The 13,478-nt window shown below is 32.8% G+C and overlaps 2 protein-coding genes across 2 annotated transcripts; one reads left to right on the forward strand and one right to left on the reverse strand.

The window, feature by feature from the left end:
* The first annotated feature begins 5,793 nt into the window (after positions 1–5,793).
* On the forward strand, positions 5,794–7,560 carry LOC126678189 (NAC transcription factor 29-like). The gene is made up of 3 exons (XM_050373084.2): positions 5,794–6,102; positions 6,389–6,678; positions 6,998–7,560. Exons 1-3 carry the CDS (start codon positions 5,931–5,933, stop codon positions 7,445–7,447), a joined length of 912 nt encoding a protein of 303 aa, XP_050229041.1. The 5' UTR covers positions 5,794–5,930; the 3' UTR covers positions 7,448–7,560.
* Positions 7,561–8,485: 925 nt separating this feature from the next.
* LOC126678190 (syntaxin-71-like) lies at positions 8,486–11,178 on the reverse strand. The gene is made up of 9 exons (XM_050373086.1): positions 10,858–11,178; positions 10,576–10,701; positions 10,275–10,437; positions 9,999–10,084; positions 9,815–9,883; positions 9,610–9,654; positions 9,456–9,518; positions 9,291–9,367; positions 8,486–8,716 (listed from the first exon to the last, which is right to left on the reverse strand). Exons 1-9 carry the CDS (start codon positions 11,011–11,013, stop codon positions 8,701–8,703), a joined length of 801 nt encoding a protein of 266 aa, XP_050229043.1. The 5' UTR covers positions 11,014–11,178; the 3' UTR covers positions 8,486–8,700.
* Positions 11,179–13,478: the final 2,300 nt, after the last annotated feature.

Consider the following 13,478-nt stretch of genomic DNA (forward strand, 5'->3'; position numbering starts at 1 on the left):
TAATTTTTGTTTTCGTAAGTAAGATCTGCGAATCAGACAGCATGTTGTCTGTTCCATGTCAGGTCATCGGGTTTCGTTTTCGAATTATCCCGAATTTCTTACAAATGTAACTGTTTCATATTCGATTTAATGAAATTTGATGAATTCAAAAAAAAAAATTAAACATCTTTGTTAAATTTATTTATATATCTAATTGAAATATTTGATTATTCTCAATATTATTGATTATATATTTTGGAAAACCAATTACTTTTTGTAATTACGAATAAGTTTTTAAAAGTTCAGGTTTTTAGTTAATCTTTTGGTCTAACAGCAAAAAAACGTTCAAAACTTTGAAGGAAATATGACAAAAATCCAAACCTTTGAAAAGTTTCCATTTTATCCTCGAACAAGGAAATATGACAAAAATCCACACCTTTGAAAAGTTTCCATTTTATCCTGAAACGCTGATCTTCGTTTCAAAAATATCCAAACTTTTTAAAAGTATTTGTGTTGTTTTGAAACACAATTTTATTTCAAAAATGTTCTGAAACGATTTAAAATTTGAGGGTGTAAACATTTTTGAAGAAAAATTTAAAAATTTAATTGTACTTTTAAACTATTGTTTGTTATAGTGGTAAACGCTATATAAATAAAAGTGTGCTTTTTGAGAGTTGGACATTTTTGAAACGAAAACCTGCGTTTGAAGACAATATGAATACATTTAAGAGGTTTGAATTTTTGTGAAATTTTCTTCAAATATTTGGTTTTTTTTGTTATTTGGCCTAATCTTTTTGTTGGCTTTTTTTTCGTTACTTGGCCTAATCTTATATGGCGTTGATATGTGGCATTGCCACATCAACGCCACATAGGCGCCACATGATAAAAATTACATAAATTGGGCATAATTGAAACGAAATCATGCATTTCAGGATAAATTGGATATAATTGAAAAGTTTGAACTTTTGTGAGACTTTCATGAAAGGTTTGACCTTTTTTAGTCATTTGGCCAAATAACAATAGCATTTGTGTATGAATTTGTGGGACAAATATAGTTTTCTCTTTTTTATGTCAAAAATAATAATCGACTATTTAAAATTTCAATTGTTAGTTGTTAATTATAAAGGTGTAGTTCGAATCCATAAAAATATTCGTATTAGCGATAGTATTTGTTAGTTGTTAATTATAGATGTCTTAGCCAATCAAATCAGGCCCACATTAACGATAACATTTTCTTCATTCGATCAAAATAGATAAAAAAATTACATTACATAAGGATTAAAAATAATTCTTAAATTATTAGTTTTTATTAATTTTTTTATATAAAAATTTAGTTATTTTAGAAATTTTCAACATCATAAATTATTATTTTTAAAATAATTTACTATTAAGTTTTATTGGATAAAATGACTAAAATAAGAATAACATAATAAAAGTGACTGAAATTAATAAAAAAAATAATTTAAAAAATAATTTAATTTAATCATCTAATTAAAGCAATAAATTATTTATATTTTACAGGTTTTAAATAATAAAGTTATCTATTTTTATAAAGACTAAATGTCTTAAAAAATCGACCTTTCATCCCCTTTTCAATTCTACCCTGGCGTTGAGAATTCGTCAATTTTATTCTATTTTGCATTTTTTTCATTTCAATTGTATCGTTAAGCATAAAATTGACCTTTATTTATTTGATAAAAGTTCAAAAAAATTCTTCAAAAGTTGTCAATTAAATATAAAAAATTAATCTAATGCAAAAAGAATCAATTTAGAGATTTTTTTTAAAATTTTGCTAAATAAAAAAGGCCAATTTTATAATTCAGGATACAATTAAAATAAAAAAAAGTATAAAATAAAGTGAAATTGAATTATTTTCAACGTCAGAATAGGATTGAAAAGGGATGAAAGATCGGGAGTTTTTAAGACATTAGCTTTTTATAAAACAATAAAATTAGTATATAGCAATTTGCACTTAGACATATACTCAAATATTTCTTTTATGAATAAATATATTAAAAAGACACAAAGGGACAAAAACAAAACACTTAAACTTTCGCACAAGAAGTGGCAACACAAGGAAGCACACTAGAGGCTACAGAATAGTGAAATGGCAAAATCAAGAATCCGAAAACAAAATACAATGAGAATTCCTAAAAAAATTCAAACTCGAGTAGCAAAAATCCTTATTACAAATTTTGTAGTGAAAAACTGCCAGAGAAAAGCAGTTGAAAATTATTGTCTCCTTATTCGCCGTTGTATTTGAATAAACACGCCCATTATGACACTTTCAAATTTCCCACACCACCAAGAACCATAATGATTGCCATAGAATCTTGTAATCACCGCTGCCAACGATGAAATTCCACTGAATCCAGAAATCTGAAACGTTTCTAGGAAATATCCACGCTACACCAATCTTCTCAATAATACCATACCAAACGCTTCTAGCAAAATCATAGTGTATAAAAATGTGATCTTGAGTCTCCACAACCCCACAAATAGAGCAAAGTGAATTATCCACTTGTACAATCGAACGTCTCGCCAAGAAATCAAGAGATTGATTTGATCTTATCGTAGTTAATTGAATTTTGGAGGCGTGGAACAATTAATTCCGATTATTCATGAATCATTCTTCATTTATTTATTATTTGAACAAGATTAATTATCCTTACTTTGACATCCGCTAACAATTTTGTTATGAATCGGACAAGTAATTAGGGGTGAACAAACACTTACTGAAATGGAATTAACTGAATTAACTATTTGGTTAATTTGGTTAAAGATCTTTGATTGGTTCAGTAATTCAGTCAGTTCAGTTTGATTTATGAATTTTTTTTGTTTCGGTTAATAATTAAGAGTTTTTTTTATAAAATTGATCAAATATTTTTTATTTTTTATTGTTTATTTATTTTTTATAATTATTGTATATATTTTTATTGGTTAACCGGCCGTATGTTGGGTTTTCTATTTTTAAAATTTCAAGGATTTGGTTATTTTTTTGATAATTTGGAAGGGGAGCGCTCGTGAGAGGAATTGCACCCACGATCTTGACAATTTACTGTCTAACGCTTATAACATTTGAATTACAAGTTTTGTGTTGGTTAATTTATTTTGGTTAATTTAATAATTTAAATGGTTCGGTTAAAGATATAAAATGATCCAGATAATTTAATATGTATAATTTGTTCTAATTTGAACCAGACCGAGTGAATGTTCACATATATATTGTTGAAGAATAAGTGTGATGGAAAAATCCCAAGTTGAAAATTATGAAAAGAATGGGGAACATATAAATAGAATAGATTGACTAACTCATTATCTTATAATTTCGAGTTTGATGTGGTTTTCAGCTTACAATTATGTACTTATTTCGGATCTGTGAATGTATTTTCTCATATATTGTACTCCTTCTAATCCAATAATTAATATTAGAGCTCGTTTCAGTTGGGTGGAATAAATGATTTTGGTCGTACAACCCGTAACGGGTTGAATTCTAGTTCTAATTAAAGTTGAGCAGCTCAATGTGAAAGGATACCACACTTATAAAAAATATAGTTGATGGAAAAATTTTACATTGAAAAATTATAAGTAAAATGTGAAATACGTAGAATGACTAATTAATTAATTCATTGTCTTAGGGTTTTAAATTTGATGTGTTTTCCAATCTATGATTATATATTTCTTGTTTGTTTCATACATTGTGCTTCTTACAGTCAAACACATATATAATGATGTATATTAATTAGAGAATAAAAAGTGGAAGGAGGAGAGTACAAGAAGAAAACAACATATAAGCGAATCCCTAGTTTACAAATTGGCCTCATTATGTTTCTTGCTTCATAAGTTTATAAATTATAATTGTTGGGACCTTGCACAAATTGAGGGATACAACCAAGAGAACCGCATCTACAAAACTTAAATTATTAATTACGCTTTATAGGGTTTCTGGAAATCGAGCAAACCCAAATAATCAAATTACATTCATTCTAATTTTGGTTTAATATTAAAAAAATGTTATTTGTCAATTTTGTTTGATTAAAAAAAACAAATTTAGTTAAAGATGGGTGCAAAATATTATAAAATAGTTAAATCAAATTAAAAATCAACTGAACAACTAGTTCGACATATGTTGTGTATTTTATTTTATTTTTGATTACAAGAAAAGGCCAAAATCAAGAAAAACGTCCAACAAAAGGCAACTGATTCCAGTAAGAGCAACTTCGAAAATAGACAACCCAAGATCGAGCGAGAATCCATGATTAGCCATCTAATTTGCGCACCGGTTACTTTCTCTATACATATGGCGAACATCAACGTTCCAAATACTGTATATAAAAGCGCTGAAAAGGGATGATTTGCGTTGACATAATGAACATTCTTCATAAGAGTATCAAATGCGAGCTTGCTTTGAATATAGTACTCTTGACTTAATTAATTAACAAATTTAATACACTTTTTTTTTTTGAAAATAATGAAAATTTCATTAATAGAGAAATAAAAATACAACTTGATCAAATATTGAATAAATTAATACATTCAAGAAGTACAATAATAGAACATCAGTAAAATAACAGAAAATCATATCTAATTTCTTCAATCGCATTGACGGAGCTCTTTGGGTATGCAACTTGGCGATCCGTCCGCTCCACTCGAAGGTTATTTTAAACCACAAATCGACTCTTCGGTCTTTGAATGTGTCCGATTGAGAGAATATTAAAAATAAGATTACTACTGATAGCACTTCAGATCTACGCTCCGTAGATAATTCCATCAAGGAAATAACAAAACCCATAAAGGGTAAGAGCCAGAACTCCACAAAGGAAGACAAAACATCCATAAAGAAAGAAAGAAAAATACCAACAGATCTTAGATCTGTGATTATTGACGGAAAATAAACTAAATACGAGATTTGAACAGAAAACGAGAAGGTAGGGAGGTGATTTTGAACCAAAAAGTGGCCAAAATCACCTCCCTCTTGTTGCGGCTAGGGTTTCTGAAAAGAAAGAGAGAGTTTAGATAGTATCAATTTTACACATTTCACATATTCAAAAATCAAATATAAAAAACCCGGCTGTATGTAAGAATTCCCAATATCGTAACTTACATCCAGAAATTCATAGTTCATATCAAACTAATTTAGCTAACTTAAAATACCTATTACGATGCTTAAATTACAGGAAAATTATTCAACACAAGCATTGCGCCATGTCATCGTGCAACAAACTAATAATACGTTAGTCATGTGAAAATTTGATGACAAATAGTAGTAATAATTAAAAAAAATCGATCACAAATGTTTATTGATTTGTTGTAAAAATGTCATCTACACTCTAAATTATGAGTAAAATACACCTTATAAACAATTAAATAGTTGGTTCCATGCTCATACACTTTCTAACTTTAAATTTTTAAATAATTAGTATTAATACGTATCTACGGTACATTTTTTACACCTCAAAATTTATAGTTTACAAGCCTTAAAATTTTCATTTTGTAAATTTTTTTACTAAATTATAATAAAATATTTATATCTTTTCTCATTTTATAAAACAATTATGGGACCGCAAAGGGATAAATTCAATGCTAATAATCTATATGTCAAATCTTCAATGCTTAATAAAAATTGAATGAAATTTAATTAGAACAACAAGAACAGGTAAAGAATGCATTTATCCAACAAGTTAGCGCATAGGACAAATTAATGCATTGCTTTCAACTCTTATTTCCATTGAATCTACACCATGCAATAAAATCAACTATGCATTTAATTTAATTAATAACCATAATTAATTTCTATACCAGCAATACAAAACAAAAGATTTCCACTTATATATAACATCTGCACAGTGCTTATGCTACTATGATCCCCTTTTGATCGATATTATCGGAAACTATTTCATTAATTATTGTTTCTCAATATCATCGCCAAAAAATAATTTTTATTTTTCTGAATGGAGGCCAAACCGAAATCAGATATTCATCTTCCTCCTGGATTTAGGTTCCATCCATCTGATGAGGAGCTGATAGTGCACTACTTAAACAACAAAATTGCTTCAAATCCTCTTCCTGCTTCTGTTGTTGCTGACTTAGATCTCTATAAGTACAATCCATGGGACTTACCAAGTATGTATATTTATATTAACTGCACGTAGAGAGGAGGTGGGCGGCCGCCTCCCTTCTGCCGCTCAAAGACCTCCTAAGGGTAGCTCAATTGCTCGGGCCGTTATCCTAAGGATGCCGGTCATTTCTGCTATTTTCCCCCATCCCTATCCAATTTTTATCAAGTTTGTTCGGTCTTTTTTTCCAATGCCAAATGCGTCGCTTGGCCTAAAAGATTAAAAAAAAAAGTTCATCCTTTACTTACAAAATTTTCAAGTTATTTACTAATAACAAGTTTTTTTTTGAATAGAGAAAGCTTGTTTTGGCAAAGAGGAATGGTATTTCTTTACACCAAGAGACAGAAAATATCCTAAAGGAGCAAGGCCTAATAGGACAGCAGCCTCGGGTTATTGGAAGGCCACCGGAACTGATAAACCGATTGTTACATCAGGGGGTATGAGTAGTATCGGAGTAAAGAAGGCGCTTGTGTTCTATAAAGGACGACCTCCTAAAGGAATTAAAACTAACTGGATCATGCATGAATATAGATCGCTTGATTCAGATTCGACCTGGCATGCTAAGAAAACAGACTCCATGAGGGTAAGTAATCATATGTTCATTAATATATCCGAAACTATTTTATCATATAGACGCAGTCTAAACTTTTTTATTTGCCGCTTGAATCTTAATTGACGCAAAATACATTTATTAATTTTATCATGGTAGTGAATATTAAATCATTTTGTCAATTATTCATGGTACATGAATGCTTTTACTACTAGAAAACAGCAGAATTCAATAAAAGCAAAATTTATTTTCTAGACAGAATTATTTTATTTCCTGATGAAAAATAAAACTGGAGAATCCCGTAAATTCTAGTCGTAGATGACCAAAACATTTCCATTAATTTTATACGCAGCTAGATGATTGGGTGCTATGTCGAGTTAGACAAAAAAGCTGCTTTACAAAAAGCACTTGGGAAGATCAAAACGATGATCCAAGTTCTGAATCTCCAACCGCTGCAAATTACTTCCCGGAACAGAACCAAATGATTAAAACCTATGATTACCCAATGTTGCCTTACATTTTCGCCTCTCAAGATTTTACTTACATTGACAAAGCCTCGTCCAGTGATAAGAATAATAATCTTCAATTCTCACTTGCTTGTTTCGACAATATGTTTAATCCGCAAAAAAGAAAGCATAAGAGTTGTATCCTACCAACCAAGAAGATTATAAAAGGAGCAGTGACTACTATAGAAAGCGGAGGAACCAGGTTAGATGAAATGGTCAGTAACAGTCATGTTGAATGGAATTCTCTCATGCAGTATCAACAGCTTCATCACTTGGCCTTCACAGGAAGTGAATAGAGCAACTACCAAAATGATAGGCATTTGTAAATATGTTTATGTATAATGTTTAATTACATACTGTTTAATTATAATTAGATCTCTGATGTATATATACATATACATTTGTGATATTTTATATAATATGAAGGCGAATTTTAGTGTTGTGATTGAAATCATCATAAGAACTATGTATAATAGCCTTGGTGTTTTCCAGTGTGTTTTACAGTTTGTAGTAAAAAAGAACACTGAAGATTGTGCATGTTTCTCCCATTTGATGTGCTTCAACTTCAAGTCTCAGTTGATCATTTTGTTGAAATCAGACTCTTGTTTTATTTAGCAGATTGTAATCAGTCATGTAAGTGAACTATTTTGAATAGAAAAAGTTGATTCTCACAGCATTTCAAAAACTGAACCAGAGGCCACCAAACTGATGTGGCCATTGAGTCACGTTTTAACCAATTAAATAAAGAGTAATACAAGTGTATATGTTCAAAATTTAAACACTTCAAAATCTAACTAGCAATGACTTGAAGTACCAAATTACCAATAGATAGATCACTCTCACTAATTAATAAAAACTGACGAATTTCCAATATAATCGGTTCAATGATTTTTATATTTCAAAGAGATGGAACCATATTTTTGGTTTTTAGAGAACAATAAAACCAGACTGACCTTCGATTCCTAGTCAAACCGGTTGAACCAAATGGTCCGGTTTGGTCCTTAAAAGTTTAAAACACTATCTATATGCATTGGGTACTAGGAAGCTAAAGTCTCTATCGGACTGAAGAGCAAATTCACCACCTTGGCTGATTTCCAATGGAAACAGTATTAGCAAAAATGATAACCACGATTGAGTACTGCAGGCATAGTTTTGCGAGGCAAAAATGTTTCTACAACGCTTTAGAGGCCAGTCAGTGATCTTTAATTAGAAAAGACACAAGAACAAACACAACCTTAGAATTTAATGGCTCAACTCAATTAATCAATTCTATAAAAATGGTTCAATCATTAGAAAATTTCTACTAAAACTCTCACCAGCTAGAAGTCTAATGATTCAAGAATAAATGAAACAATATAATATATCACTGATTACTTAGTTAACTCTTTACATGAATGACAAAAAAGAATATTTCCAAGCATACAAGAGACAAATTAAGTGTAAATGCACACGCACCAATAAGAAGTCCTCCAAATTCAGATAAATGCCAGAACAAGCTAGCACAACAACACCAAGAAAATAGGTTGAACAACGAATTGTGTTTGACACATCACTTCTTCAGCACACTGCAAAACAAAGGTGCTTTATAAAATACAGTTACCAATTGAAAACCAACATTACAGGAAATAATTGCGGTTTATTTGTCATGATAAGTTTAAGCAAGCAGCATTGAGATCTCAGGATACTAACGGCACTTTGAAGAATGTTATAATAAAAGCAATTGACTGAAATTAATTAGTAAACTAAGCATTACTTCATTTGGACGGTTGGACTCTTGAAAACAGGGTGATAATTAAATCCCTATGAAGCATTACTGCATCCCTTAGTAGTTAACTTCATTTCATCCCTGGAGAAGGTGATTAATTATTTAGTAAATTAAAGTTCATTTTGTAATATATGTTCTACCTCTCCAGAAGGCATTACTTCATCCCTGGTTTCTAAAAGGTTCACCTAATACTTGTATGATTTCGAATTAAGGTTCTTTCATTAGTTTACAAATCCAATAGAGTAATAAACCAAGTCAGAGTCTTACAACACTGACTTCCCTAAAAGAAAGCTGGCCACACAGAGAAACTAGCACACTTGTTTTGCATATCAATAATAGTACAATTTGTTCTTGGGAGTAGAAATTATACTTACTTGTATAAATAGGCAGCGATTCCCAGAATTACGCATAGCAAAATAATATCAATGCAAAAATTTCTGCTAGATCTCAACTGGAAGAGAAGAAAAATACTTGTAAATCAGCATCAGGCTAAAATGAAAGGAACGCTTAACATTATTGTACACTATCTTCTAACTCACCTGGTTAACAGTGTCTTTAAGTCTAACATTGGTATTTTTCAGGTCAGCTGTTGCCTTGTCCACCTGCAAAGGTGCAACAAACAGTTCATATAAACTCAAAAATTCAGCAGACTGACACTGAAGAAAGTATAAGGGATATCGTAATGCTTCTTACCTTTGTATCAATCTCATCCATCAAAGGGACTTGCCTATCAAACTCCTGCAGATTATAGATACAATCTTATCAAACATGTGACTCTTGAAAACAAGGTGACAGTTCCACCCAACTGAACTGACTAGTGCAACTCCCAACCGCCACAACCACAAGGACATAAAAGAAATGGGCTCAAACAAGAAAGTCCTTGAAGAAAAGAAAGTACCTCATTCATGTCATGAGCCATGTTTTTCAGAGTATCCAGCCCGTCTGAAATCATATCCAAACCTTGATCCTGGGCAATTATCAAAACAGACACATAATATCAAAATCAAAAGCTAAAGAGATCAAGAAACTGCACCTCCAAAGAAAACTGCCAGTGGATAAGGGCAAAACTAATATTAACTTGCCTGCTTCACTCTACGCATTTCATACTCTTGCCTAAATTGACTTGATGCTTCAGTTTCTTGAAAATATTCATTATCAAACTGACCACCTGTTTAAAAAATGGAAGTACGTAAGTTAAGTAGAATAATAAAATTAAAGCCTTTCAACTCATGAAAAGATACAACGAAATAGATGTTCATACATTGTGGACTTGCACAAAAACAACCCATCTAAACCAGTTAGAAAATCACATGAGATTATCAGATCAAAGAACAAAGATCCAACAACGAATAAATCACCTGAATCAAATTTGATTCCCGTATGGGATGCTGAAGAACCACTCCAGCCTCCAGTTTGTTTGGGAGCAGCAGCAGCTCCATCAGGAATAGCTTGAATTCTATCCGGCAATGCCAGGACCAAATCATTACGGGCAGTAAGCTCTTCTGTTGAGAGCCCTTTAACCTGTCAATAACCAGGTCCAAACTAATCAATTGAATCAAATACTTGCAATCAAAAAACCCTAGTTCTTCAAAGTTGAACGAATTGCAATCACAGGAGCAACAATTATAACTATAAGAACAAAAAGATTACAATACAGACCTTTTTAACAGCCAATCTCTGTAACTTCGGGACCTCCTCTAACAATTTAGCTTTGGTTCGACGAATCTCCGCATTTAAAGCAACTGCAGATGCCTTTTTAGTCTCTTTTGAAGCAATCTCCGCTTTCTGTACATCACATTCAATTCAAAAGTAAAATCACTACTAACACTACCAAAATTAAACCTAATTTTCGCCGGAGAAACAAGTATGAGATAAATCTGGATTCAATTTCAAGTGTAGACTAAAATTGACTTCAAATCGGAGTGAAATTTAAAAAGCTACCTGAAGAGCGGACTCGATATCGGCCTCCACGGAAGCATAGAGGCGAGCGAAGGCATCGTCACCGGAGACATTGAGATCTTTTAGCTTTTCGACGTCGTATCGATCATATTTGTTACAGATCGCGTCTACTCTTGTTAAAATTTCGATTACGCTCATTTTTCGGGGGAGTAAGTTACTGGTTTGAGTCGACAAGTCGGCGAAGTAATTTGACCTCCGATTTGTTGAGGTGTTAGCCGGTGACCGTTGCGGTTTAAGATATCTGAGAGAGGAAAGGTAAGCGAACAGCGAACTACACTACCAACCTGTAAGCATCAATTATTTTATCAATTATGCTTTTCATATTTTCCCCATAGATCAAATTAGTCCTCCATATTTGAAAAGCTGTTGAAACGTATTTAATGTTTTAAAAACAGTTTAAATAAGCCCCTGCTTCTAAGAGCATCAATAATGCATGTCCAATAGTTTCTAGCATTATACACCCATGCATTATAATGTCTTGTACTTTTAACTTTTTACTTATCTAATCTCTCTTTAAAGTGTATTGATACAAGTAAAAAATTCCGAAATCGCCTCTTCGTCTTCGGCTTGCATAAAGAAAAAGTAAAATCTAAGGGTCTCAGGCTGTGGAAGCATGAAAGCCACTTCAATGCTTAAGTCAGTGAGGGTTCTTTAATAGATAATCGATGTAATAAGTGTTTAGGGCTTTCAGAACAGTTACCTTTTCGAGCACTTGGGGGAGTGATATTTATAGGCCTGTTGTATGCCTTACTTAGTTTCTCATATCGTGGTTCCCACGATCTTTTATACTTGTATGGCCACGTTTTTTTATATCCACGCGTAGTTGGGTTGGAAGCTTCACATGTGGGCGATATGAGTCAATGGAGACCTTTCTAGTAGTGGTAGAGAGATCTCTACAAATTGGCGAAGTAAGAGTTCATTTTGACCGATGTGACTTCGTGGGAGAGCTATAGTCTTTTAGTGGCGAGCAATAGCTCGCTTGGAGTTCGGACATTATTAAAACAGTATGAGATGTCCCCTAGTTTACCAAGTCAAAGACTTTAAGCGAACCATTCGTCGTTTCAAATTTTAAAATTTGAACCTGTTTGAATCAAACATTTTTTACGGTTATTCAAAATATAAAGAGCCGCGTCTCTTTGATTTATGGAATAAGTGTCTTGTCGAGAAAGTCAAGAGACGGTATCCAGCATTCAACCATCACATTTATTTTCCTAGTGCAGTGGAGGGACTCTTTGAGAAGGAAGAGGCAAAGGAATAGTTTGAGGAAGAAGAAGTTATTGTGAAGAAATGGAAAAAGTCTAATCCTCCAAAAAGAAACCGCATATTCCTTTGACTGAATATCTCTATTTCTTAGGTGATAATGATCTTACTTGGATTAAGAGTGAGTATGAAATTCTTTCTACGGTTACTCTATGAATCCCTGGGCCAAGATGTGCTTTGATTCAAGATTTGGCGAGCGACGAGCAAGTAATCTTTGTACGAGATTAGGAGGCGTGACTCAAGCTGCCCCTTGAAAAATTTACTCAGTCGTTTTTTAGAAATTGAAGATTCCTTTAGCCCAATTTCATCCTAACGGTCATCGGTCTCTGGCCGGTTTTCTTAAGAAGTTCAAAAGGGAGGTAAACTACTACATGATCTGTTCTGTATATACTCTACAAAAGAAGAGCGGTGACGAGTTCTACTTCCTCCAATCTCACCGGACCCTTTTTAAAGGACTCCCCAATTTGTTGAAGAGATAGAATGACAGATTTTTCATTGCTAAATACAAGGGTGGATAAAGGCAAAGTGCCCAATATTTGGATGGATACGGCGAAGAAACTTGACCCCATAGTACTAGGGTCTGTGGATATGGAAGTTGCTGAACACTTTTGTACCTTCGCCTCTCTGAATGTGAAGGACATGATAAATATAGATACTTCGGTTGGAAAAACCAACTTGAGGCCAAGAAGAGGGCAAAACTAAAGAAAGAGAAAAAGGCGAAGACCTAGTCTTTTGGTCCAACTAGCCCTCAACTAACTGATTTTAGCCCTAATGACCCTTCTAGTACCTCATTTATACCGTGAAGTTTATGGTTTAGGTTTTGTTTGGTGTTTTTGTTCCATATCTGAAATTCTCATATCTCTCTATACAGTGGTAAACTTTGTTGAGCTCACCCCCTAAAAGAAGGCTGAAATGGAGAATAAGAAGTTGGAGAGGGAAAAGAGAAAAAGAATGGCGGTGGAGAACACCAAGATTGCTCCTCCTAACTAAAAGTCCACATCTATCAATCCTCCTCCTCATCCCAGTGTTCCTTTGAAGGGCATAAAAATCAGGGAGCCTCAGGCTAATGCTACTCATCTTCCTACCCCATCTCCTTTTTATTCTAGGAAGGGGAAGAGTTTGATGTCGCCTACTGCTAATAAGGATAAAGGGGATGGTCTCCTTCCTTTTCCAACTCCTCCTATTACGGGCTAGAAGAGGGAGAGCTCTTCTTCGGGTGATGTAGAAAGAACGACATAAGAAGGTCCTTCTATGAAAAAACTGAAGAAAGATGTGCAGGTCACCATGATGGAACTATTAATAAAACAAATTAGCGTTGGTGCTACTATTCATCATCCTTCTGT

The sequence above is a fragment of the Mercurialis annua genome, linkage group LG4 (genome assembly GCF_937616625.2).
Source record: "Mercurialis annua linkage group LG4, ddMerAnnu1.2, whole genome shotgun sequence".
Taxonomy (NCBI): domain Eukaryota; kingdom Viridiplantae; phylum Streptophyta; class Magnoliopsida; order Malpighiales; family Euphorbiaceae; genus Mercurialis; species Mercurialis annua.

What these genes read in the sequence shown, in the direction of transcription:
- LOC126678189 (XM_050373084.2), top strand. Translation starts at nt 5,931, where the DNA reads ATGGAGGCCAAACCGAAATCAGATATTCATCTTCCTCCTGGATTTAGG. An exon ending in CAATCCATGGGACTTACCAA is followed by an intron (nt 6,103 to 6,388) that starts GTATGTATATTT and finishes TTTTTTGAATAG; the next exon opens with AGAAAGCTTGTTTTGGCAAA. An exon ending in AGAAAACAGACTCCATGAGG is followed by an intron (nt 6,679 to 6,997) that starts GTAAGTAATCAT and finishes TTTTATACGCAG; the next exon opens with CTAGATGATTGGGTGCTATG.
- LOC126678190 (XM_050373086.1), bottom strand. Translation starts at nt 11,013, where the DNA reads ATGAGCGTAATCGAAATTTTAACAAGAGTAGACGCGATCTGTAACAAA. An exon ending in TGGCTCATGACATGAATGAG is followed by an intron (nt 9,655 to 9,814) that starts GTACTTTCTTTT and finishes TATAATCTGCAG; the next exon opens with GAGTTTGATAGGCAAGTCCC. An exon ending in TGGATGAGATTGATACAAAG is followed by an intron (nt 9,519 to 9,609) that starts GTAAGAAGCATT and finishes GCACCTTTGCAG; the next exon opens with GTGGACAAGGCAACAGCTGA.